This window comes from Chiloscyllium plagiosum, chromosome 24 (assembly GCF_004010195.1).
Source record: "Chiloscyllium plagiosum isolate BGI_BamShark_2017 chromosome 24, ASM401019v2, whole genome shotgun sequence".
NCBI lineage: Eukaryota > Metazoa > Chordata > Chondrichthyes > Orectolobiformes > Hemiscylliidae > Chiloscyllium > Chiloscyllium plagiosum.
In genome coordinates this window covers 30779211-30806977 of record NC_057733.1, presented here as the reverse complement: position 1 = coordinate 30806977, position 27767 = coordinate 30779211, and the positions used below count along the sequence as shown (strand labels likewise).

Sequence of the window (27767 nt, the reverse complement as noted above, 5' to 3'; positions counted from 1 at the left end):
GGATGAAAAATGACAGAATTTCAAAAGTGATAAACAAGTTAGATACCTACCCAAAAGAAACATACACAAGGTATCAAAAGCTACAGTAACCTGAATGACTGACTAAGGATATTGATGCAAACATAAAGAATTAAAAGGGGGCATATGATGTATGCTAGAATAATAATTGCAATAGAAATAAGGAAGAGTACCTTGAATGCAGGAAGAAGGCTAAGGCTGGAATAGGGAAGGCTAAGAGGTTGCTCCAAAACAAATAGTAAAACATTCTTCAAAAATATTAATGGTACACATTTTTAATGAAGCGTTGAGTGGGACCCATAAGAAACAAGCAAGGTAAGCTGCTCAGTGAAGCAAAGGATATGGCAAAGGTACTAACTGCATATTTAACTTCTGGATGTACTAAATTAGAAAATTATGACAATGGCAGAGTTGAAAATGCAGGTGTTGAGCAACTGAACAATATAGCGATAGATAAAGAAGGGGTGCTTAAAAAGGCTGACAGCACCCCAGGTAGAGTGGTCATCAGGCCCGGATGGGAAGCATACTAGATTGCTGAGATAGATAAAGCAGCAAATTATGGAGCTGTTTACAGAATTTTCCAGGCCTCTCTGTGCACAGGATTAGTCCTGGAGGGATGGAGGATTGCAAATATGACACCGTTGTTCATGATTTTGAATACTTCAATAAGTTCACCGTAAGAAACAGGCAAACGATAACCCAGAAAATTGCAGACCTGTCAGCTTAACATCAATAACAGGAAAACTGATGGAGGCTATAATACGGGATAAGTTAAATATACACTTAGACAAAAATAAGTTAATACTTTATAGTCAACATGGCTTTTTCAAGGGCAGATTTTGTCTGGTAAATTTAATTAAACTCTTAGAGATGACACAGTCAATGGACGAGGATAGTGCTGTGGATGTTGTATATTTGGACTTCCAGAAAGTATTTGATATGGTGCCACATGGTAGGCTGGTTAGTACATTACAAATGTTTGTGGTCAATGGATACTTGGGAGCATGGATTAGAAATTAGCTAAAAGATAGTAAAAAGAGAGTAAGTATAGATTGCAGTTCTCAGATCGAAGATGAGTTGAAAGTGGTGTTCCTCAGTGATCAGTATTGGGATCCTTGCTTTTTCTGTGATTTCCATAAATGATTTAGGGATGGATATTGAGAGCAAAATCTCTAAATTTGCAAACGATACTAAGTTAGGGAGAATAGTAAATTGTGAAGATGATACTGAGTAACTTCAGAGGGACATTGACAATTTGATCAATTGGGTAGACATGCAGCAGATGAATTTCAATGCAAAGAAGTGTAAGGTAGTGCATTTTGGAGGAAGAAACATAGATAGATGATACTGGCTCATTGGTACAACTTTGAGGGGAGTACAGGAGCAGAGATACCTACAGGTTCACATGCATAGTTCTCTGAAGGTGGCCAAACAAGTAAAAACAGTTGTTAAGAACTGAATGTAGGTTTGCTCGCTGAGCTGGGAGGTTCATTTCCAGACGTTTCATCACCCTACTAGGTAACATCTTCAGTGGGCCTCAGGTGAAGCTGAGTACATGATTCCTGCTTTCTATTTATATGTTTGGGTTTCTTTGGGTTGGTGATGTTATTCCTTGTGGTGATGTCATTTCCTGTTCTTTTTCTCAGGGGTGGTAGATGGGGTCTAAGTCGATGTGCTTGTTGATAGAGTTCTGGAACTCTATCAACAAACACACCGAGTTAGACCCCATCTACCACCCCCCTAAGAAAAAAGAACAGGAATAGCATCACCACAGGAAATGGCATACCACAGGAAAAGGCATCCTTATTTCTGTCCTTATCATGGTGGCTTTGTGGTTAGCACTGCTTCCTCACTGCACTGGAGTCCCAGGTTCGATTCCAGCATCTGGCGACTGTCTGTGTGGAGTTTGCACATCTCCCCGTGTCTGCGTGGGTTTCCTCTGGGTGCTCCAGTTTCCTCCCACAGTCCAAAAATGTGCAGGTTAAGTGAATTGGCCATGCTAAATTGCCCATAGTGTTAGTTGCATTAGTCAGAGGGAAATGGGTCTGGGTGGGTTACTCTTTGGAGGGTCGGTGTGGACTGATTGGGCCGAAGGGCCTGTTTCCACACTGTTATAACAAATTTACAGAGTATGTGAGCAAGGAAGAGATTCTACACCTCTATAAATCATTGGCCAAACCACATTTGGAGTATCGTGTTCAGTTCTGGGCAACTTATTTGAGGAAGGATGCTAAAGTCATGAAGAAAGTTCAAAGGAGATTTACTAAAGGATACAACGAATGAGGGATTTTAGATACAAGGAAAGATTAGAGAAGTTGGGCTTATTCTTCTTGGAGCAGTGAAGATTAATAGGTGAACTTATTGAGGTGTTCAAAATCTTGAACAATCTTGAAGGATATTCTGTTTCGACTAGTTGGTATGTCAGTAACTAGGGGTCATAATTCAAGACAGTCAACAAGAGAGCTCAGAGTGAGATGAGGAGAAACTTCTTTACTCCGTTCTTGGAATTTGGAATGTGCTGTCTGGAAGAGTGGATTCTATAGGAGGATTCAAAAGAGAACTGGATATATGTTAAAAATGATGAATTTAGAGCTCTACGGAAGTAGGACTAGAGAATGGGACTAGTTAGTAGCTTTTTTTTGGAAGCCAGTATCCCTGAAAGTTGCCATCTAGGTGGATAGTGCTGTTAAGAAGGCATATGGTGTGTTAGGTTTCATTCGCAGAGGGATTTAGTTCCGGAGCCGCAATATCATGCTGCAACTATACAAAACGCTAGTGTGGCCAAACTTGGAATATTGTGTACAGTTCTGGTCGCCATATTTCGGGAAGGATGTGGAAGCATTGGAAAAGGTGCAGAGGAGATTTACCAGGATGTTCCCTGGTCTGGAGGGAAGGTCTTATGGGGAAATGCTGAGAGACGGGTCTGTTCTCATTGGAAAGAAGAAGGCTAAGAGGGGATTTGATAGAGACATAGAAGATGATCAGAGGATTAGATAGGGTAGACAGTGAAAGTCTTTTTCCGAGGATGATGACGTTAGCTTGTACGAGGGGGCATAACCACAAATTGAGGAGTGATAGATATAAGACAGACATCAGAGGCAGGTTCTTTATGCAGAGAGCGGTAAGGGCATGGAATGTCCTACCTGCTAATGTAGTCAACTCAGCCACATTAGGGAGATTTGAAATATCCTTAGATAAGCACATGGATGATGTTGGGATAGTGTAGGGGGGACGAGCTGAGAATAGTTCACAGGTTGGCGCAACATCGAGGACTGAAGGGCCTGCTCAGTGCTGTAACGTTCTATGTGATTGGTTGAATGGCCTCGTGCTGTACTGTAAATTTTGACTCTATGATTGAGCCTGCAGGAAATATACCTTCTTTGTATTTATGGTCTTGGTGATGCGGAGTCTGCTAATCATACCTTGATCTTGTTCCCTGTCAGTTGCAAATTCAGTTTCCTGCCCAATGATAAATTCATTATGAATCACATTGCTTCCAGGTGCAATTGTGATTTTAGAGTCGTTTCCATTCTGGACTATTTCGGTGATGCTTTTCAAGTTTTTCTCTTTTCCAATCAGCTCATTTGGAATTCCTGTAAATGGATAAAAGGAGAAAAACCTGAGAATTTGAATTCCCTGTCTGGTCTTTATTTAGATAGACTTTATCAAATTGAGCAATCAAAAACATGACTGTTAAGGAGGAAGGTGGTACCTTTCTAACAACTGACCTTACCTAACATTGAATATCTCATACAAATTAATGTCTTATCAGAAACATATTTCCAAAATGCATCGTTGCTGAAAATTTGAGATTGGGAATGGATCTAGGCTGTAGATCTTTAAGAATTTAATTGAATGGTGAACAAACCCGAGAGGCTGAAATATCCCATTTGGTGTATTGTCCCCAGGCCAAAGACAATATAAATACCTTGTCTACTCTCACTGTCAATATGATGGATTGGGTGACTAGCCAAGGTCTTTTTCCCCAGGGGGTAGGGGACAGGGGAGTCCAAAACTAGAGGGCATAGGTTTAAGGTGAGAGGGGAAAGATTTGAAAAGCTCTTCAGGCACAACATTTCACACAGTGGGTGGTGTGTATATAGAATGAGCTGTCAGAAGAAGTATGGAGGCTGATTATACCATTTAAAATTCATCTGGATGGATACATGAACAGGAAGGATTTAAAGAGATATGGGCCAAATGCTGGTAAAGGGACTAGATTAATTTAGGATATCTGGTTGGCATGGATGGGTTGGATTGAAGGGTTTGTTTCCATGCTTTGAGTTATTGCTTTTACTCTAAATTAGGCAAAAGATATTAAACATTGCTGCAAACTATTAGATTAAAAGTGTGATATGAAGCACATTTGTTTCTGAAGAACCAAGAAGCTTCATAATTCCTCAGAAGGTGAGAAGTTGGAGCTGATTATATGGAAAAGCAGCTGCTGTTTAAGTTGGCTTCATTTAGATTAAACAACATGGTGTGTAACTAACCTCCAACAATGATTTTAAGGAAATGATTAATGTTACGCGTGAATATTCTGAAATGAAGAGGCTTTGCTTCTGAAAAGCCAAGTTAGTACTTAACTCAAAACTTGGGGTGGGAGGTCAAGCAACATTTGCTTGTATTGGGTTTAAAAATGTTCCTTCTACCAATATTTTCACAAAGTTCTTCATGATCGTTACACAAGATCAATTTTCTTAAATACAAATTGGCTTTTAAAACATACTTAATAATATGATTAGCATTGAGAGAAAATCTGTAGTTGATAATGGTAACACAGATGAATTAGCTGTTAACAATTTAAATGGAGATATTAAAGACATTGTTTAAACTCATATGTTAGTTATCATTAAATTACAGAATTCCTACAGTATGGAAGCTGGCCATTCAGCCCATTGATTCCACTCCGACCATCCGAAGAGCACCCCATACCCTGCACCTCAACCCTCAACCTTATATTCACCTAATCCACCTAACCTACACATCTTTTGGATGAGATTCCCAGAGATTGGGTCATACACAGTTGACGGAGGAAACCAGAACACCTGGAGGAAGCCCTCACAGGCACAGCGAATATCGAAACTCTACACGACAGTTGCTCAAGGCTGGAATCAAACCCGAGTCCCTGGCGCTGTGAAGCAGCAGTGCTAACCACAGAGCCACCGTGCTACCCATTTCATGTAAGATGCTTAGGAATGGCATTGCCTTTATTATAATTTTTTTTGAGGGATTCTGGATTAATAGTAGTTTGGAGTAATAGTAGCAGGGAGTAATCTGCCAAAACGTAGTTTCAATTAAGAACAGCAGTTGGATTTTGATGAAATCCAACTCAGTTAATTTTTTCTTTACTTACCTTCCGGAGAGAGTTCAGTTTGTGGAGGCTGTGGCAGTGAGAGTGTGGCAATGGCTGGGGGCCTGGAGCAGGACTTTGACAGTCAACATGAGCCTGGATGGCGGTCGGTGGTGAGGTGATGGTTGGCGGTGAAGCCTTTCTTTATTTTCCTACTTTATACTAATAAGAACTGTAATATTGAACTTATTTCTTTATTTTCCTATTCCTGTATCTAAGATTTTGTACCTAGGTACCTTTGTACCTAAGATGGCGCTGGGATTGGTGACTTTGTATATTTTTCATTGTACTCATGTACTCCCATACTTGAGTATACATGACAATAAAACTGAATTCTAATTCTAATTCTAATTACTGTAAACGGTTTTCATAAAAGGATCAAAATTCTCCTGATTCTCAAGTTCATGTTTTCCAGAGAATGAAATTTTGGTGGATCTTTGTGATGTGAATGTGAATTTATTACCTTTCTACTTAGCATTTTAGTCCTACTCCTTTTTGAAAACCTGATAATAAACATTTCGGATAACTCATATGTGCATGTTAATGATAAGTGCAACTGTTTAATATTTAACAGAAACATTATGCAATGACCTCAATAAAGTAATTATTTTCTCTTTCCTTTAAACGTTTCCATGCCATGCGTTGCAGTTGGTTAAGAGGACAGGATGGAAATTTACAGTGACGTTTTGCCAGTGTTGGTTTATCTCCCCCGAAGTGACAGAAATGAGTGGTCTTCTCCCTCTTTCCTTCTTCAAAGTTTTCAGAATCTTTCCAAGGAACAGGGGAATCAGGAAGCCAATGTGTATTGAACCATCTGCCACAAAACATCACTCAGGTATTCTGTGACACAGTGTGTTGTAACTCCAATTGTTGCCATTAAAGTTTTTGATCTTCTCGATTTGTCTTAATAGGTTGAGTATCTTGAATGTTACAGTATAGAGACACACTAATGGCATTAGGTGATTTGAATATAGCATGGGAAAATGGCTTTGAGGTAAATGATCAGCCATGGGTCTAGAATCATACGGCAGTATCCAAGTGTTGAATGATCTACTCCTACTCCTACATTCTTAATAATGCAGAACAACTTAGACCTTTGCTCGACATCAGAAACCCAGAAGCATATAATCCAGAAGAGGGAGAATCCAGAGACATTTTGAGGCTTTAACATTTATACAACACCAGGGAGCATAACAAAAATCCAACTGCCAAAGACTTTTTGGCCAACAAATCATTCTGCTTAGCTGGAAGTCAAAGGCACATAGCACAGATGGAAATCTGCTGGAGAAACAAGACATTTCGCAGATAGGGGACAAACTCAGGGCAATAGTGAGCCACAGTATTCTTACAGAGGCTGGAGCAAGGCTTCCTGATTTCAATTTTTCTATTTAGGATTCGCACCCTCATGCTTAAATTTATTAGTGACCTTGTCCCAGTCTATTTCTGTAATTTTCATCAGCCTACAATCTCCCCAAGAATTCTGTTATGTGGCTAACGGTGCATCCCTCTGCCATTATTAATGGCTGGGTATTCAACAGTGTAAGACCCAATCTCTGGGAAGTCTTTCCTTAAACTCCCCTACCTTTTCTCTCACTTCTCTTTTTTCAAAGACTCCAGAACAATCAAGTCTTCAGCTAACCTTCTGTCATCCCTACCAGAATCTCTACTTCAAGTCCACTGCACATTTTTGAAGAATTTAACCTCTGTGAAAGGCCTTGGAATATTTTTGTATATGAAATGCACAATGTAACTGCAAATAGCCATTGAAAAAGTACATTTTGTTTCCTTTGAACAATCAAGCAGCAGCTATGAATTGTCTTTGCCTCCAAGGATAATGGGTCTCAAGACCAGATTTGCGGCATGGGAAAATGAACTGAGCAACATCACCTCCTCATGGCTGCACTGATTTAAAAAAAATCCCAGCCCATTTCAACTCCAGAACTTCATCAGTATATTATGAGATGAAATGCACCTGAATTCCATGGGAATGATGAGAAAGAGTAGGAGAGAGATTTCAGGCAATCTGAGGATTAACCCCTAGGTTAATTGGTTGGGTGCCAGAGATTAGCAGGCAATCATGATCTTGGGAGTGCAAAGAAACATGTGAAGAAATGGAGAAGTAGAGGAATATTTCTCTTTTTTTTAACCGAGCCACATCGGTTCTGAAGGGCCACTGAACGCAAAATGTTAACTCTCTCATTTCTTTCCACAGATGCTGCCAGACCTGCTGAGCCTTTCCAGCAATTTCTGTTTTTGTTTCTGATTTCTAGCATCTGCAGTTCTTTTGGTTTTTATTGAGAAATGTTTTTTATTCATTTGTATTTAAATCACACTACAGACAATATTGCATCTTTGGGAGATGTCTCAGTCTTCTTTTCAAAAACAAAATAATACAACCTCTTTTTGTTAAAAAAATGGAAGATGTCTTTATTTAAAAACAGCTGTCTGTTGGAAGTTCCCACAGTAACCTTGGATCTATTTTCCCCTAGCACATCACAAAGAAGTGGTTTCCCAGAGGAAATGACAATAAGAATTGCTGCAAAACATTCTGGATGGTGCACTTAATGCTCACATAATCGGAGAGACTTCTCTTGTCACCGTTCTCCAAAGCACAGACATATTTCTAACCCAATGACACATAAGCAAAACTTTAACAAGAGAGAAAATATGTCTTGGCCTTGATGCCAAAATCCTGTTACAAGTTCTCCTTCAATATTCATCATACTTCCACATTTTCCATAATTTATCCATCAAACTCCTCTTGATCCAACTTTGAATTACTGTTTGATATAGGCCAAAATGATACAAACAGGTGATTGAAGGTTCAACGACAACAGGTTTATTTCATATGTGTACACAGATGAATCAGCACTCTGACAGCCTGCTTCCCCAAAAGTAGTTGGAGTCTTATATTTATGCATCTATAAGTCTGATTTGGGGTGGGTTTAAACTAATCCAGCAGGGAGATGGGAACCAAAATTGTAGTTCGATATAAAAAAGGTTGAGAGTAGGGAGGTCCGAAATCAAGTTTCAGGGACGCAAGATGGCACCGGCAAGCAAGAAGTTGGTTTGAAGTGTGTCGACCTCAGTGCCAGGAGCATCCGGAATAAGGTGGGTGAACTTGCAGCATGGGTTGGTACCTGAGACTTCAATATTGTGGCCATTTTGGAGATATGGATAGAGCAGGGACAGGAATGGTTGTTGCAGGTTCCAGGATTTAGATGTTTCCGTAAGAACAGAGAAGATGGTAAAAGGGTGTGTGTGTGTGTCATTGTTGGTCAAGGACAGTATTACAGTTGCAGAAAGGATGTTTGGGGATTCGTCAACTGAGGTAATATGGGCTGAGGTTAGAAACAGGAAAGGAGAGGTCATCCTGTTGGGAGTTTTCTATAGGCCTTCGAATAGTTCCAGAGATGTAGAGGAAAGGATAGCAAAGATGATTCTTGATAGGAGTGAGAGAGACAGGGTAGTTGTCATTGGGGACTTCAACTTTCCAAATATTGACTGGGAACACTATAATACGAGTACTATAGATGGGTCAGTTTTTGCCCAGTGTGTGCAGGAGGGCTTCCTGATGCAGAATGTAGACAGACCAACAGGGGGCAAAGCCACATTAGATTTGGTACTGGGTAATGAGCCCAGCCAGGTGTTAGACTTGGAAGTAGGTGAGCACTTTGGTGATAGCGATCACAATTATGTCAGGTTTACTTTAGTGATAGAAAGGGATAGGTGTATACCACTGGGCAAGAGTTACAGCTGGGGGAAAGGCATAGGATGGGGAAGGAAACTGCAGGGGATGGGTACATTAGAAATGTGGAGCTTATTCAAGGAAAAGCTATTGTGTGTCCTAGATAAGTATGTACCTGTGAGGCAGGGAGGAAGCTGTAGAGCGTGGGAGCCGTGGTTCACGAAGGAAGTGGAATCTCTGGTCAAGAGGAAGAAGAAGGCTTATGTTAGGATGAGATGTGAAGGCTCAGTTAGGGCACTTGAAGGTTACAAGGTAGCCAGTAAAGACCTAAAGAGAGAGCTCAGAAGAGCCAGCAGGAGACATGAGAAGTTGTTGGCGGATAGGATTAGGGTAAACCCTAAGGCTTTCCATAGGTATTTAAGGAATAAAAGAATGATGAGAGTAAGATTAGGGCCAATCAAGGATAGTAGTGGGAAGTTGTTTGTGGAGTCAGAGGAGATAGGGGAAGCACTTAATGAATATTTTTCGACGGTATTCACTCTAGAAAATGACAATGTTGTCGAGGAGAATACTGAGATACAGGCCTACCAGACTGGGTAGGATTGAGATTCACAAGGAATAGGTATTAGAGATCCTGCAGAGTGTGAAAATAGATAAGTCTCCTGGGCCAGACAGGATTTATCCTAGGGTCCTCTGGGAAGCCAAGGAGGAGATTTCCGAGCCTTTGGCATTGATCTTTAAATCGTCATTGTCTACAGGAATAGTGCCAGAAGACTGGAGGATAGCAAATGTGGTTCCCCTGTTCAAGAAGGGGAGTAGAGACAACCCTGGTAATTATAGACTAGTGAGCCTTACTTCAGTTGTTGGTAAAGTGTTGGAAAAGGTTATAAGAGATAGGATTTAAAATCATCTAGAAAAGAATAATTTGATTAGGGATAGTCAGCACGGTTTTGTGAAGGGTAGGTCGTGCCTCACAAACCTTATTGAGTTATTTGAGAAGGTGACCAAACAGGTAGATGAGAATAAACCCATTGGTTGATGTGGTGTATATGGATTTCAGCAAAGCGTTCAATAAGGTTCCCCACAGTAGGCTATTGTACAAAAGGTGGAGGAATGGGATTGTGGGAGATATAGCAGTTTGCATCAGTAATTGGCTTGCTGAAAGAAGACAGAGGGTGGTGGTTGATGGGAAATGTTCATCCTGGAGTTCAGTTACCAGTGGTGTACCGCAAGGGTCGGTGTTGGGTCCACTGCTGTTCATCATTTTATAAACCACCTGGATGAGGGTGTAGAAGGTGGGCTAGTAAATTTGCAGACAACACTAAGGTCAGAGGAGCTGTGGATAGTGACGAAGGATGTTGTAAGTTACAGAGAGACATAGATAAGCTGCAGAGCTGGGCTGAGAGGCAGAGAGTAGTAAGGGTATGGAATGCTTTGCGTGCAATGATAGTAGATTCGCCAACTTTAAGTACATTTAAGTTGTCATTGGACCAGCATATGGATGTACATGGAATAGTGTAGGTTAGATGGGCTTTAGATTGGTATAACAGGTCGGCGCAACATTGAAGGGCGAAGGGCCTGTACTACGCTGTAATGTTCTATGTTCTGATTGGTTTCATAGGTTTCTGTGGTTTCCATCACAGGATTACAGGACATGTACAATGATTACAGAGTTTCACATCTCCCAGACACATCTCTGGTTAGTGTATGGTATATCTAGAAACTCCTAAGCCAGTACACATTCCTCAGCACTGGGCCCTTTTGTGCTGCTAATGGCACCCTTGATAGTGTGCATTCCACAATGGTGGTATCCCTTGTGTTTCTGACAGCAGCTCACCACATCCAAGCAGGAAAATGATATGATCCCAAGTTTATTGATCCTTTTTGGCTCTACAGTATCAGTGGGATTCCTCTTTTCTTTGTGTTGCATAGAGGTTTCCCTCTGACCCATCTTTAACTATCGCCCTTCACTAGATTATGAGGGTTCCCAGTATTTGCAGGCATTACAATCATAATATCCCTCTCTGTGTGATAGCGTGACAATCTTCCTATTTCATTTAATGCTTAGTCTGGTTCCAATGTTAAATGATTCGACTACAATATACACATTCCAGTTCCACTTGTCAATGTCATCACCAATTTATATATTTATTTGATGTTGAATTTCTATATCCTCCTATTACATCACCTTTCCTGGTTGTGATGCGACTCACATTCTACTTCACTATGATACTTTTTGTTTCTTTTCTGATCTGCCATTGTTATACTTTCATAACAAGCTGACAACCTTCAATTTTTTCCAATTGGAATACATATCTAACTGACTATCTAACCAGCCTTTCCACTGCAGGGCCCATGAATGTCTTGCAATTTCCCATTCTTGCTTCAATCTCCTTCCAAATATGTTCTGGTCTGTTTCTGAATGCCTTAGTATTAAATCTCGCTCCCAGGCTTTTCCCACCTTGTGTCTTCCAGCTGTAACGTTCTGATGACTTATTAATCTCTTTGATGTTGACAGCACATTTCTGTGCACAAATTTGTTAGGTTTGTCGACATAACAATAATGGCTGCATTTTTAAAATAACACATTGCTATGTAGAGATGACAAAGATGAATCTTTGTCTTTCTTTTTGTGAGTTCTTTCTTTTTGTACATTTTTCCAGCTCTTCCTGTCCTACTAGCTATGACAAAGCTCTCAGCCATATCTACCCTCTCTCTCTCTTCCCTAAAATCTCTCCTGCTATTTGCTCTGAACTTTTAAAAGCCTTTTTAAAACTATAAATGCTCCAACCAAGGTGTGATATCCATTTGTATTGTGTTTGTACGAGGATTCTTTTCTGTGACATTAAGCAGGCATTTCCTTGGGTAGCCATTTCAGCAGCTGTACTGGAAGAATATCTAATGTATGTCTCAGTGTTGGAGGAAAATTTGGAGCATCCTTGGCAAATAATTACCTTAAGCTATAGGGAACAAAGTTAGTCAGCCCCCTTTGGTAAGAGGACTCATTACCCAGGTTTCACTGTGTCATTCTGAGCCATCCCCCATTAATATTGATTCTGGGTGACACTTTTGGACACCATTGTGACCCACATACACACTTGATGAGACCCATTTTATTGGGTGTAATAACCAACATGGAATCACTCACTCAAAAACAGGAATTGCTAGAGAAACTCCGCAGGTCTGGCAGTGTCTATGGAAAGAAAGCAGAGTCAAAGTTTTGGGTCCAGTGACCGTTCTTTAGAACACTATCTTCGAACTGATACAGTACAGAAGGAAGGTACTCAGTTAGTCGTGTCCATGCTGGCTCTCTGCCAATGCCTTCCCCATAGCCCTGTAATTTTATTTCCTTCAAGTGCTTTACAGTTCCTGGATGAAAACTCTCATTGGATCTACCTCCATCATATTCTCAAGCAATACATTTAAGATCCAAACCACTCGCTACACACAAAAACAATTCCTCTTGTCTGTGTTAGTTCCTTTGCCAAACACCATAATTCTGCATCCCTTCACTCTTTACCCTTCTACAGTTTCTCTGTAACTACTGTATCTGGATCTCTCATGATCTTGAACATCTATTTGAACCTCTTCTTTACTTTCTCTTTGCAAAGGAGAACAACTCCAACTTCTCTATGTAATTCACGTCCTTTCTTCCTGTGACCATCTAGGAACAGGTACTGCATGTCCTTGATAAGTATGTACCTGTCAGGCAGGGAGGGTGGTTGAGCAAGGGAGCTGTGGTTTATCAAAAAAGTTGAATCTCTTGTCAAGAGGAAGAAGGCTTATGTTAGGATGAGACATGAAGGCTCAATTATTGTGCTTGATAGTTACAAGTTAGCCAGGAAAGACCTTAAGAGAGAGCTGCGAAGAGCCAGAAGGGGACATGAGAAGTCGTTGGCAAATAGGATCCAAGGAAAACCCTAAACCTTTCTATGTGTAAATCAGGAATAAAAGAATGATTAGAGTAAGGTTAGGGTCAATCAAGGACAGTAGTGGGAAGTGGTGGGTGGAGTCTGAGATTTTTCATCAGTATTCCTTTCATCTCTTTATTTCTCAGTTCCATTCAAATAACTTCCCTGAATGTATTTCTGGGAATATCCTCCCTAAATACAGTTGTAACGCTATCCTTTATCAAAAATGCCAATCCCCCTCATCTCTTGCCTCCCTTTCTGTCATTCCTGTAACCTTTGTATTCTGGAACAATAAGCTGCCAGCTCTGTCCATCCCTGAACTATGTTTCTGTGATTGTTATGCTATCTCAGTCCTTGAGTTCATCTGCCTACCCTGTTAGGCCCCTTGCATTGAAATAAATGTAGTTTAATTTATCAGTCCTACCTAGTTCTCTGCTTTGTCCCTGCCTGACCTGACTACTTGGCCCACTTGCTTTCTCAACTGTACCAGTCTCAGATTGATCTCTTTCTTCACTATCTCTCTGGGTCCCCCATCCCCCACCTTACTCGTTTGAATCCTCCCAAGCAGCTCTAGCAAATCTTCCTGCCAGTATATTAGTCCCCTTCCAATTCAGGTGCAATCCATCCTTCTTGTTTAAGTCACTTCTACCCTAGAAGAGATTCCAATGAGCCAAAAATGTAAATCCTTCTCCCATACAACAGCTCCTCAGCCACACATTCATCTGCTATATCCTCCTACTCCTAATCTCACTAGCTCATAGACTGCGAATCATTCAGATACCTCGAGGACCTCCTTTCTAAATTCCTGCCTAACCTTCTATATTCTCCCTTCAAAGTCTCATCCTCTTCCCTTCCTATGTCATTGGTTCCAATGTGTACAATGACCTTCTGCTGTTCCTCTCCCCTTTGAGAACATTCTGCACCATCTCTGAGACATCCTTGATCCTGGCACCAGGGAGGCAACACACCATTTTTACTTTTTGCTGCTGGCTATAGAAATGTCTGTCTGTGCCTCTGACTAGATAGTCCCCTAACACAATTAATCTCTTGGAACCCGACATACCCCTCATTTCATTAGAGCCTGTCTCTGTACCAGAAACCTGGCTGCTCGTGTTATGTTCCCCTGAGAATCCATTACCTCCTACATTTTCCAAAAGAGCATACTTGTTTGAAATGCGGATAGCCACAAAAGACTCCTGCACTACCTCCCTCCCTCTCTTACCTTTCCTGGAGTTAACCTACCTACGTGTATCTGTGGCTTTTCTCCCTTCTTATAACTGCCATCCATCACACCCACTAGCTCTGGTAAATTCCTCATTGCCTCTAACTGTCGCTCCATCTGATCCATTTGATCTGATAGGATTCGTAACTCGTGGCATTTGTTGTTGATATAATCCTCAGTAACACGTAACTCTCCCTAAGTTCCCACACTCGACAAGAAGAGCATATCACTCTACTGAAGGCCATTTTTGCTTCTTCCAATCTACAGACCCAGAAAATAGCATTGTCTTACTCCTCTACAAAATACTGCTCCAGGCTAACTTAATACTTATGACTTCAGGGACATATCTCAATAAACATACACTCAATAAAGAACCTACTCTCCTCACAATTGTAGATTTACAGCAAGGCTATAGTTAAAACTATTCACTTACCTGTTTCTGTACTGTGACCTCTTGCAAACAGGTTCCTCCAAGGTCAATTGTGAATCTCTCACTCTCTCTCTCCACTATCTAAAAATTGTTGCTCCTGGAATTCATGGAAATCACCTCCAACACCTTAAATACCTCAAAGGAACAGCCTGTTACAGCCAGAAATGTTTCCCATCTTCCATCTTGGATTACCCAGAATCCAAAAGTTACCAGAGGGCACAATTTTAAAGTGATTAGTAGTAGGATTAGAGGGGACATGAGAAAAACATTTTCATCAAGAGGGTGGTGAGTGTCTGGAATTTGCTGCTTGGTTTGATGGTTAAGGATAAAACTCATTTAGAAAGGAATGTGGATCTGCACCTGAAGCTATGGATCAGGGAAAAAGAATTGGGTTGGTTGCCTCGTCAGCTATTGCAGACACAATAAGCTAAATGGCTTCTTTCTATGCTGTAACTGTTCCATGGTTCTCTACTGTGCTGGGCCACAACAGGGTCTCAGGAGAGGCTGCTCCAATTTAGGCCTGTGGTTTGCCATGTAACAATGCAATCAGAATATCCCATGAAGCAAAGGCATCTGACCTGACAAAATTATTAGTTTTCAAGGCTTTCAGCTGACCTGCTTAAGGTTTGAACAGTGCATCCATCAAGGGACAAGCTAGATTTCTGAGGGTGGATTGTCAGCTTGGGTATTGGAGGAATTCTCTGTTCTTTATCAAACAAGACCTTTACCATTATCCAAACTGGCAGAAGAAACCTCCAGTTAAAGTTTCACCTGGAGGACAGCATCTTCGACAGAGCAGCACACCCTCACTATCACCTGAACTGAGCTTAATTCTACTCTTAAAGCATGGAACTTTCTGACTCAGAAACAAAAATGCTGTAATGAGCCAAACTAACATACTTGGCAATGCACTTTTGTAATATTTTACACTTTTTGATACCCTTGGACTTAATTGAATTGTTGTGTTTTTTTAACAAATGGCTAACAAATATCTGCACATGCAACATTAGAAATCTGAATGTCAATGCATATGGGTGACTTCCCTCAATCTGAACTGGGAACACTTTGATCAGCCATTTTCTCCAAATTTAATCTGCTTGATTTCCAGCTTCAGGCAACTCAGCTATTATTGATTTTTTCCAGCATTGGACATCTTTTGGGAAATCAGCTTTTGCCTTCCTTCTGAATTATGTCACTGTTCTCCTGAGCAGCTGCTCCCAGAACCTGGGAGAAAGTCACAAACAAGTAAAACCACAGACATTTGGCAAACGTATTTGATCAGAGCAGCCAGGCATTCCAAATGCACTGCCCTCCCCTTCGCCCTGTCTTGGTTCACAGCAGACTCTGTGGTTTGAAACTGTTAATTATCTCACATATCCCCATCAACAATACAGCCTCCCTTTCCCTTCCACTACACACAGTCGCGCTCCCCCCCACCATCACTCCTTTAACACTTACGTGATCTAATCTTCAGTCATAGGTTCCCATCCACTTTAAACTGTCTGTTTGAATCATTGCATTGGTTGTATAAATAATTTGCTCATACCTGACGCAGATTATAGTTTGGCTTCACAGTGGCATACAGACACCATGTGAAAATATTTGTGGTACAGTCCAACAATTTTGCTTTTGTGTTCAAGTAAAGTTGAAGTTCACTTACATTTTTAACTTGTTCATCTTGCACAATGAATATGAGAGAATAAATTGAACTATTTTTGGTTCTGTTAGTTCCAATAATTTGGCAGCTAGTGTTTTTAAAGCAGCCTCTGTGGTGCAGCAAGAAATATGAGAACATTGGCTTGTAGACTGTGGAAGAGAGTAGCTGCAGCAGGCTGTGTAACTGGACACTTTACCCTGCAGTAAATCACATACTGCTCCCCCGACAGATAGCTAGTTTAGGTAGTGAGCTGTGCAGATGGAGTTGTAGTGCTTGGGGGAGGCATGCCCGCACCAGACTGGAAGGAAGGTCACAGCACAGAAGCTAAATAGGGAAACTGAAGTAAAAGTGATAGGATTTGGATATATGGGTAGAAAGCTAAAGAAAAGCATTGAGACTCAGTGCAAAAAAGGAGAAAGATAACAAATTCTCAGCAAGCAGAAAATGCTACAGAAAGCAAATAATATAATACCTGTTTCAAAAAAACAGTACAAGGTGCTGATGAGACCTAATCTGGAGTACTAAGAGCAGTTTTTGTTTCATTTAAGGAAAGATCTTATTTCACTGGAGAGTTCAGAGAAGCTTCACTGGGATGACCTTGGCAAAGAGGGACTGTCTTATGATCAAATGTTAAACCGGTTAGGACTGTACTCTCTGGAATTTAGAAGACTAAGAGGTAATTTCATAGAAACACATAGGACTATTAAGGGCTTGACAGAGGATATGCTGAGAGGGTGTTGCCCCTCGTGGGGTCTCTATGACCAGAAAGAGGCGCAAATTTAAGACTGAGATAAGGAGGAATTTCTTCTGAGGGTTGAGAGTATTTGGAACTACTTGCCACAAAGAGCTGTAGGAGCAGGGTCCTCGTGTATATTTAAGGCTGAGATAGATAGATAGATTCTTGATCAGTCGGGGAATCAAGGGTTATAGGGATAGGGCAGGAAAGTGGGCATGATGAATGTTGAATCAGCCATGATCCTGTTGAATGGTGGAGTAGGCTTGAGAGGCCGAACAGCCTCCTCCTGTTCCTATTCTGATCTTAAACAAAGGATCAATGAAAAATAAAAGCATATCAAATTGCAGTTACACAGCATCAACCCCCAAACAAGGGAGTTGGAGGCATTAATCAGAAAACAAGCATCAAAAACATAGTTGTAGACATAACAGGATCAGATGTGAAATATTGAAGCCTTAAGGGAATGTGTGGAAATCAGTATATAAATGAAACAATGCTGGAGAATTAATGGAACTGACAGTCTGCATCATACGTTTTTTTAAATGAGATAACTGCAGTTATCATGATTTCATTGATTTTGGCCTTTCACATTGCAGATCAGAGCCTATGGATAGGAAAGTAACAAACGTAACCCTGCTAATTAACAAACATAACCCTGCTAGTTCACAAAGAGAAGGTGAGAAAACAGATAACTATTGGCTAGTAACCTAACATTCAAAGGAGCAAAATAATAGCATTTACTGCTAGAGGCTTAGATCTGTTCTTAATACATCCCCCTGGTGAGTTTGAATGTGGGAGATACGTAAAATCTAGCATTAAGTCTTCTTGTCACCTATTCATCTGTCCTGATCTGACTGCAGGACCTCATCGTGTCCCAGTGGGTCTAGGATTGTTTCCAGGTATGCGTGTACTTGCAGTTGTGGAGGTCAGCAGACACTGCCTTTTTTCTCCCCTAATTAACTTGTTCAGAGATGTTATTATACACCTTTTGTAGCAAGTGCGACTTGAACCTGGGCCTTGCGGTCCAGGGGTAGGGACACTACCACTGCACAACAAGAGGACTCAAGGCTACTGCACCTGGTATTCCCAGGTGGTCTTCCATGCAAGTTTGAAACTGGCCTGAGTCTGCTGGTTAGTACTTGGATGGGAGACACACACTGCGTTACCTTTACTCCCTTGCTTTCCTTGCCATCCTCTAATGCATAACATTGCACGTCTGTGGATTAAATTTCATTTTATATCTTTACACACACACAACAGAGCCATTGATATAATCCTGTAGTCAACAGCCACCCTCCTCACTGGTGATGTAATTGAAACATATATATTTATATAGCAAGCATTTTTCACTGTATTGAAACAAGTACACGTACCTTAGCACTTTGTATTTTACTTGGAATTTTGCAAAGTTTTTCAAATAAAACACTTCTTTACCCTATTTATAATTGATATAGATCACTGCATCATAGTTTAAATCTGTTATATTATAAAACAATCCAACAGTTGGATTGCTAAAAAGATTTTTAGACTTGCGGCAAAATCAACGTTTAACTATGAATGACAAGCACAAAATAAAAGGAAATTATGGCTTTCCTGAACTGAACTTTAAACATCGATATTAGGTTATAACAGTTGTATTTGGTGATGATATATAATTCTAATGTTACATTGTATAGTAAAGGATGACACAGTGGAGCAATATGACAGTACAAATTCCATTATAAAGTTCAAACTCTGCAGCTGAACCGCAGGCTTGTATTTATAGATATTGACTGAACTTTTGGGTGGCATGGTGGCTAGCACTGCTGCCACATGTAGGTTCGATCCCAGCCTCAGGTGACTGTGGAATCTGCACATTCTCCTTGTATATGTGTGGGTTTCCTCTGGGTACTCTGATTTCCTCCCACAGTCCAAAGATGTGCAGATTAGGTGGATTAGCCGAGCTAAATTGCCCTGTTGCGTCAAGGGATATACAGGCTCGGTGGAATGGTCGTGGGAAATGCAGGGTTACAGGGTTAGGATAGGGGATTGGATCTAAGTCAGATGCTCTTCAGAGGGTCAGTATGGACCCGATGGGCTGATGGGCTTCCACACTGGAGGGATTCTGTGATCTTTTGTGTGTTACTAGCATTTACTGTTTCGTATTTCTAATAGGTTATAATCAGGTCATCTTGTTTATGTATAGAGAGTGAAGAACATAAGAACTAGAACCAGGAGCAGAAGTATGCCATTTGGCCCTTTGTGTAACTAAAAGGTTCCACACAATACTATTAGTCTTCAACAGCAAATAAGATTTTCCAAGGGTAAATTGCACAAATAGACTACAAAGGTTGACTCAGTTGAATTGAACACAACTGAAGCCAACAGGTTTTCCAAAAAAATGAATTTCACTAAAAACAGAGGCATATTGCTGACGTTTTTCATGTTGTCCTCATCAGGACAAAAGCGAGAATGTAAAAATTACGATCTTTTGAAATTTGGCAATAAGAGAAAAGGGTGCTGACTGGTTGGCAAGTTGAATCTGATTGGACAGGCCAATGGCACGGAGAAAGCTACAAGCAACTGCAGGCTGCTCAAATTCATGGGTAATTCAAAGCAGTTAAAAAGCTTGAACGTATTCCTTTTGTGATGAACTGGCAAATTTAAGTGAGTCACTTGATGAGCTCAACTGACCATCTTAAATTAGTTATAGAGTCTTAAAGTCATACAGCACAGAAACAGACCCCTCTGGCCTTCTCATCCATGCCAATCTGATCTGGTCCCATTTGCTGGCATATGGCACATATTCCTCTAAACTCTTCCTATTCATACACCCAGCTAGATATCTTTTAAATATTATAATTGAATCTGCCTCCAGTACTTCCTCTGGCAGCTGGTTCCATACATGCACTACCGTCTTTGTGAAAAAGTTACCCCTCAGATCATTTTAAAGTTTTCCCCCTCTCACCTTAAACCTATGCCCCCTAGGTTTGAACTCCCCTACCCTCGGAAAAAGACCTTTCTATTCACCCTGTCCATGCCTCCATGATTTTATAACCTCTACAAAGTTCCCGTCAGCCTCCAAAGCTCCAGGAAAAAAGCCCCAGCCCATTCAGCCCTTCCCTATCACCCAAGCCCTCCAGCCCTGGTAACACCTTATAACTCTTTTCTGCACCTTATCGAGTTTAACAGAGCCTTTCTATAGCAGGGTGGCCAGAATTATATGCAGGATTGTAAAAATGGCTGCACCAATGCTCTGTACAGCTGTGATATGATGTCTCAACTCCTATACTCAATGTTCTGACCAATGAAGGCAAGCATGTCAAACACCTTCTTCATCACCTTGTCAAACTGCGACTGCCCTTTCAAGGAACTATGCACCTGAACCCCAGGCCTCTTTGTTTGGCAACACTCCCCAAGACCTTACCATTAATTGTATCAGTCCTACCCTGGTTTGCTTCTCCAATTTCCTTCCATTTGCTCACATGGTTGTGTCTTGTTGGCTTTGCAGTAAGGGCATTTTCTCCCTTTCACACCATCATCATTAACACCCATTAACACCCAATTGGCATCACCATTTGCAATCTTTGCCTTTGGCTCTGGAGACTGTCACCATTTGTTCCCCTCACTCTTACTGTCCCTCTGTCTACAACTTAAAAAACAGCCCCTTTCAGTTTGGAAGAAGAATTAGATCAAACTCTAGACAGTTAGTTGTGAGTCAGTGATTTGAGGGAGGAAGTTGAAGAAAATTTGTCAGCCTTGCAGAGTGTTAACACTCTTTCCTGTAAGTCTAAAAATACTAAATGGGTGGTTGAATTCTACCTGCCCTCTGAAATGGCCTAGTAAGCCACTCAGTTGGACCAAGCATTACACAATCGAAAACAATGAAATGTAATGGAAACTCTACAATCAACCTAGACACCAGAAATGACAATGTCACATGCAACTGTCAACTCTGCAAAGTCATTTTTACTGACATCTGGGCTTGTGTCAAAATTGGAAGAATTATCCCACAGATTAGACAAGCAAGGGTTTAAATATTCTGCAGACAATGCTCCAGATGCTGCCATCATTACCCCTGTTGTCTCTTGATCTACCGACAGGTTGACCTTGCAGCGGTGACATTGCAGTGGGGTTAGAGTGGGAGGAAGTTGCCCTGGGAATCCTTAACAATAACCTGTCGCATCTAGTCAAACTGCAGATTATGACTTACCAACTTTACTCACTTTCCCTCAACTGATGAATCAGCACTCCTTCATGTCGAATACCAATTGGAAAGAGCACTGATGATGGCAAGGACACAGAATGTACCCTGTGTGGGAACGTCAATGTCAATCGCCAAGTGTGGCACAGTAGCACTCCAACTGAATAAGCTGGTGGAGTCTGAAAGGACATAGCTACTGGCCAAGTGGTGAAGAACTAGCAAGGGAAAAACCTGCTCTACATTGTCCTCACCAATGTGCCAGTTATATATGATCTGTTGGTGACAGATAGTATCAGCACAAGGTACCAAATAGTGGCATGGAGCCAAGTCCCAGTTTTATAGTGAGGATCCCATTAATTATGTTGTACAACACTATCACTGTGCTCAATGGCATGGGCTTAGAACAGTCTAGCTACTTAAACCTGGCACCCATGAGGCACTCTGGGCCATTAGCAGAAACAAAATTATATTCAAACATAATTTGTAATCTTATGGCCCAATATATTCCTCACCCTACAGGTGCCATCAAGCTGGGAGGTCAGCCCTGGTTCAATGGAGAGTGCAGGAGAACATGCCAAGAACAGCACCAGGCACATGAGGTGTCATCCTGATAGAGCTACTTGCAAGGCAAACTGTGGAAATAGCATGTGATAGACAGAGCTAAGTGATCCTACAACTAACAGATCAGTCTTGAACGGTGGTGGACAACTAAAAAAAAACAACAGTCAGAGTTGGCTCTGCAAGTACCCCATTCCTAATCGTGGGGGAGCCACACCAGTGCAAAAGACAAAGGTGAAGCATTTGCATCATCTTCAGCCAGAAGGGCTGAGTGGATAATCCGTCAGCCAAAGTCTAAGATGCCCAGCTTCATAGATGCCAGTCTTCAGCCAATTCAATTCACTCAATGTGATATCAAGAAATGGCTTAAGGTACTTGATATTGCAAAGCTATGTGCCCAAATAACATTTTGGAATTAGTCCTCAAGACACGTGCTGCAGAATTAACTGTACCTCTAATTAAGCTGTTCCAGTACAATGACAACACTGGCATCTGCACAATAGTGGAAACTTGCCTGGATATATCCAATACCCACAAGGCAGGTCAAATTCAACTTATCCAATTGCTGACCCATCAGTCTATTTTCAATTAAATAATGGAAGGGGTTGTTGATAGTGCTGATCTGTAAGGGCTGCTCAGCTATTGACCCAGTTGTAGTCCTGGTCAAAACGTAGATAAAAGACTAGAGGTGAGAGTGAAAGCCCTTAACATCAAGATAGCATTTGACTGAACGCGTCATAAAGGAGTCCGAGCAAAACTGATGTAAATGGGAATCGGGGGGAAAGCTTACTACTTGTCAGTGTTGCATGTAGCACAAATATAGATTGACCTCCAGTAACCAGAGCAATCATTGCAATTCCATCAAATACTGGAGAGGTTCCTCAGGGTACTGTTCCAGGTTGAAACACATTCATCTGCTCATCAAAGTCCTTCCTTTCATCATAACGTGAGAAGTGTGGATGTTCGCTGAAAGTTACATAATGTTCTGCACCATTTGGCACTCTTCAGATACTGAAGTGGTCCATGTCCATGTGCAGCAAGACCTGGACAACATTCAAGCTTTAGCTGATAAGTGGCAAGTAACCATTTGTATCACCCGAGTGCTAGGCAATGACCATCTCTAACAAGAGAGAAGTTAACTGTTCCTCATGCATTAAATGGCGTTACCATTATTAAAATGATCAAATCAGCATTCTGAGGGTTATCATTGACCAATGATCCATCCATATAATTGCTGTAGATGCAAAAGCAGTTTGGGAATTTTGTGGCAATTCACTTTTCCATCATCCACAAGGCATAAGTTGGGAGTGTAATGCAATGCTTCCCACTCTCTGACTGAATGCTGCTCCAATTACACTAAAGAAGCTTGATACAATCCAATTCAAAGCAACCTGCTGGATTGGCATCACATCCATCACCTTAAAAACATTCACTTCCTCCACATTTACAGTGTAGCAGCTGTGCACACCATCTACAAGATGCACTGCAACAACTTACTGAAGCTTCTTAGACAGTACCATCCAAACCTACAAATACCACTATCGAGAAGGACAAGATCAACAGATACCTGAGATCATCTCCATCTGTAAGTGCTCCTTCAAACCACACCCTGGCTTGCAACTATATTGCTGTTTCTTCATTACCAGTGTGTCAAAATCATGCAACTCCTTTCCTAACAGCACTGTCAGTGTACCTATACCCCGGGACGGCAGTGCTTTATCTTCCTGCCTCACCACTATCTTTTCCAGGGGACTAAATGCTGGTCCAGCTGATATCCCATAACAGAACAAAGAACAGTTAATGAGGAAAGTCAGGATAGTTCTCTTTCTGTCCTGGCCATCATTGATCTCTATTGATACCACTAGCTATACGTTATCAGGTCATTAATCTCATTGCTTTTAGTGGTGTCTTTGAGAATGCACATTATTGCAATATTTACTGACATTACAGTGCTGACTACTTTTTAAAACTACTTGATTGGATGTAAAAGAAAACTCTGAAAGAACTGTGGATGCTGGAAATCAGAAACAAAGACAGAAATTGATGGAAAAGCTCAGCAGGTCTGGTAGCATTTATGGAGAGAAATCAGAGTTAATGTCTTGGGTCAAGTGACCCTTCATCAGAACCTCAGTTCTCAGATTTAACTCTGACATTAGCTCTGATTTCTCTCCACAGATGCTGCCAGATTACTGAGCTTTTCCAGCAATTCGTCATAGAGTCATAGAAATTTACAGCACGGAAACAGAGCCTCCGGTCCAACTCATCCATGCTGACCAGATATCCCAACCCAATCTAGTCCCACTTGCTAGCATTCAGCCCATATCCCTCCAAACCCTTCCTATTCATATACCCATCCAAATGCCTTTTAAATGTTGCAATCGTACTAGCCTCCATCACTTCCTCTGGCAGCTCATTCCATACGTGCACCACCCTCTGTGAAAATGCTGCCCCTTAGGTCCCTTTTCTATCTTCCTCTCTCATCCTAAACCTATGCCCTCTAGTTCTGGACTCCCCCACCCCAGAGAAAAGACTTTGTCTATTCACTCTATCCATGCCCCTCATGATTTTATAAACCTCTATAAGGTCACCCTTCAGCCTCCAACGTTCTGGGAAAACAACCCTAGCCATTCAACTCAAATCCTCCAACCCTGGCAACATCCTTGTAAATCTTTTCTGAATCCTTTCAAGTTTCACAACATCCTTCTGATAGGAAGGAGACCAGAATTGCACGCAATATTCCAACAGTGGTCTAGAACCTTACCTTTAAGTATATAAATCCTGTTAAGATTTACTTTCCCCAAAATGCAGCATCTCGCATTTATCTAAATTAAACTCCATTTGCCACTTCTCTGCCACTGTTTACATAAAACAGGACCAAGAAGAGGGTACAGTTTTAAAGTGTTTTCTTAAATAATAAATGTGAGGGGAGAAAAAGAATTAGTTAGGATATCTGTAATTCACTGCCGAGAAATTTTTTGGAAGTAGGTTGTTTCAGTTGACATGTTCAAAGGGACATTGTATGATTATTTAAACAGAAACGATGTACAGGATTACATGGAAAAGGTAGGAATTTGGTACAAAGTCAGATGGTCCCAGAGCCATTGGCCATAAGGCTTCCTTCTGTACTGTAATAATTGTGATTCTTCTCTAAAAAATAAGCAAAGCAAAGATGCAAACAACCAACTCTGAAGGTAAAGACTAAAAATCTCATGCCTAGGATCTGTTCAAACTTGCAGGTCTTTCAACAAGTGCTGTAATAGTTGCAGTTTGTTTGAAAGCATGTGACAAAATCAACAGCTACTCTACCTATTAAGTGTTGGAAATTAGAATTGTAAAACAATTAATTGATATGTGTATCATTGGTGATGCAGTATTTGTCATCCTAATGGCATTGAGGGAGGGTTTGGTTAAGAAAAAGAAGGAAGCATATGTAAGGTATAGACAGGCTAGATCAGGTGAATCCTTAGAAGAGTATAAAGGAAGTAGGAGTATACTTAAGAGGGAAATCAGGAGGGCAAAAAGGGGACATGAGGTAGCTTTGGCAAATAAAATAAGGAGAATCCAAAGAGATTTTACAAATGACATTAAGGACAAAAGTGTAACGAGGGAGAGAATAGGGCCCCTCAAAGATCAGCAAGGCGGCCTTTGTGTGGAACACAGAAAATGGGGGAGATACTAAATGAGTATTTTGCATCAGTATTTACTGTGCAAAAGGATATGGATGATATAGACAGTAGGGAAATAGATGGTGACATCTTGCAAAATGTCCATATTACAGAGAGGAAGTGCTGGACGTCTTGAAACGCATAAAAGTGGATAAATCCCCAGGACCTGATAAGATGTACCCTAGAACTCTGTGGGAAGCTAGAGAAATGATTGCTGAGCCTCTTGCTGAGATATTTGTATCATTGATAGTCTCAGGTGAGGTGCCGGACGACTGGGGGGTTGGCTAACATGGTGCCACTGTTTAAGAAGGGTGGTAAGGACAATCCAGGGACCTATAGACCAGTGAGCTTGATGTCAGTGGTGGGCAAGTTGTTGGAGGGAATCCTGAGGGACAGGATGTACATGTATTTGGAAAGACAAGGACTTATTAGGGATAGTCAACATGGTTTTGTCCGTGGGAAATCATTTCTCACAAACTAGATTGAGTTTTTTGAGGAAGTAACAAAGAGGATTGATAGTAGAGTGGTAGATGTGATCTATATGAACTTCAGTAAGGCGTTCAACAAGGTTCCCCATGGGAGACTGATGAGCAAGGTTAGATCTCACGGAATACAGGGAGAACTAGCCGTTTGGACACAGAACTGGCTCAAAGGTAGAAGACAGAGGATGGTGGTGGAGGGTTGCTTTTCAGACTGGAGGCCTGTGACCAGTGGAATGCCACAAGAATTGGTGCTGGGTCCTCTACTTTTTGTCATTTACATAAATGATTTGATGTGAGCATAAGAGGTACAGTTAGTAAGTTTGCAGATGACACCAAAATTGGAGATATAGTGGACATCGAAGGGTTATCTCAGATTACAACAGGATCTTGACCAGATGGGCCAATGGGCTAAAAAGTGGCAGATGGAGTTTAATTCAGATAAATGCAAGGTGCTGCATTTTGGGAAAGCAAATCTTAGCAGGACTTATACACTTAATGGTAAGGTCCGAGGGAGTGTTGCTGAACAAAGAGACATTGGAGTGCAGGTTCATAGCTCCATGAAAGTGGAGTCGCAGGTAGATAGGCTAGTGAAGAAGGCGTTTGGTATGCTTTCCTTTATTGGTCAGAGTATTGAGTACAGGAGTTGGGAGGTCATGTTGTGGCTGTACGGGACATTGGTTAGGCCACTGTTGGAATATTGTGTGCAATTCTGGCCTCCTTCCTATCAGAAGGATGTTGTGAAACTTGAAAGGGTTCAGAAAAGATTTACAAGGATGTTGCCAGGGTTGGAGGATTTGAGCTATAGGGAGAGGCTGAACAGGCTGTGGCTGTTTTCCCTCTAGCGTCGGAGGCTGAGGGGTGACCTTATAGAGGTTTTCAAAATTATGAGGGGCATGGATAGGGTAAATAGGTAATATCTTTTCCCTGGGGTGGGGGAATCCAGAACTAGAGGGCATAGGTTTAGGGTGAGAGAGGAAAGATATAAAAGAGACCTAAGGGGCAACATTTTCACACAGAGTATGGTACATGTATGGAATGAGCTGCCAGAGGATGTGGTGGAAGCTGGTACAATTGCAACATTTAAGAGGCATTTGGATGGGTTTATGAATAGGAAGGGTTTGGAGGGATATGGGCCAAGTGCTGGCAGGTGGGACTAGATTGGATTGGGATATCTGGTCGGCTTGGATGGGTTGGACCGAACGGTCTGTTTCCAAGCTGTACATCTCTATGACTCTATGACTCTAAGATCCAACAACAATAATCTGAAACAGAGCACAGCTGTGCTGTATTTGTGAGTTTATAATCTGGAAAAGTGTATAAATTCCATAAACTGTAAGTTACCAGATTTAGATAATCTTGCTACAAGGGAAAACCGTACTTGTTAAATTGGTAATTTAACTGCTGAAAAAGTGAATGCATAATAATTATCTTTGTAAGCACCAAAGGGGGAATTCAGAAACTTGCAACTTACAACTCTGAATAAACATATGGCTGGACATTTTCTCATAAGGTCTGTCATCTTCACCTACTCTTTCCCCCAAATGTCTCCCATTGATCATCTGAAGTGTCTAAAACTGAACAGAAATGGGAGAGTTTCTTTATCAGATGATGAGCTGATTCTTCACCATCAGTCATAGAGTACAGCATGGAAACAGACCCTTCAGTCCAATCCGTCCATGCCGACCAGATATCCCAACCCAATCTCGTCCCACCTGCCAGCACCCGGCCCATATCGCTCCAAACCCTTTCTATTCATATACCCATCCAAATGCCTCTTAAATGTTGCAATCGTACCAGCCTCCAACACATCCTCTGGCAACTCATTCCATACCCGTACCACCCTCTGCGTGACTCCAAGCCTTTT

The 27767-nt window shown here is 41.3% G+C and overlaps 1 protein-coding gene across 1 annotated transcript in view; it reads right to left on the bottom strand.

Annotated features, from left to right (window-relative positions):
• Positions 1-27767, bottom strand: part of rbfox3a (RNA binding fox-1 homolog 3a) — a 1786123-nt gene that overhangs the window by 4207 nt on the left and 1754149 nt on the right. The window contains exon 16 of the mRNA XM_043714673.1: positions 3441-3611. Within this exon, the coding sequence (XP_043570608.1) occupies positions 3441-3611 (171 nt within the window). The remainder of the gene's footprint in view (positions 1-3440; positions 3612-27767) is intronic.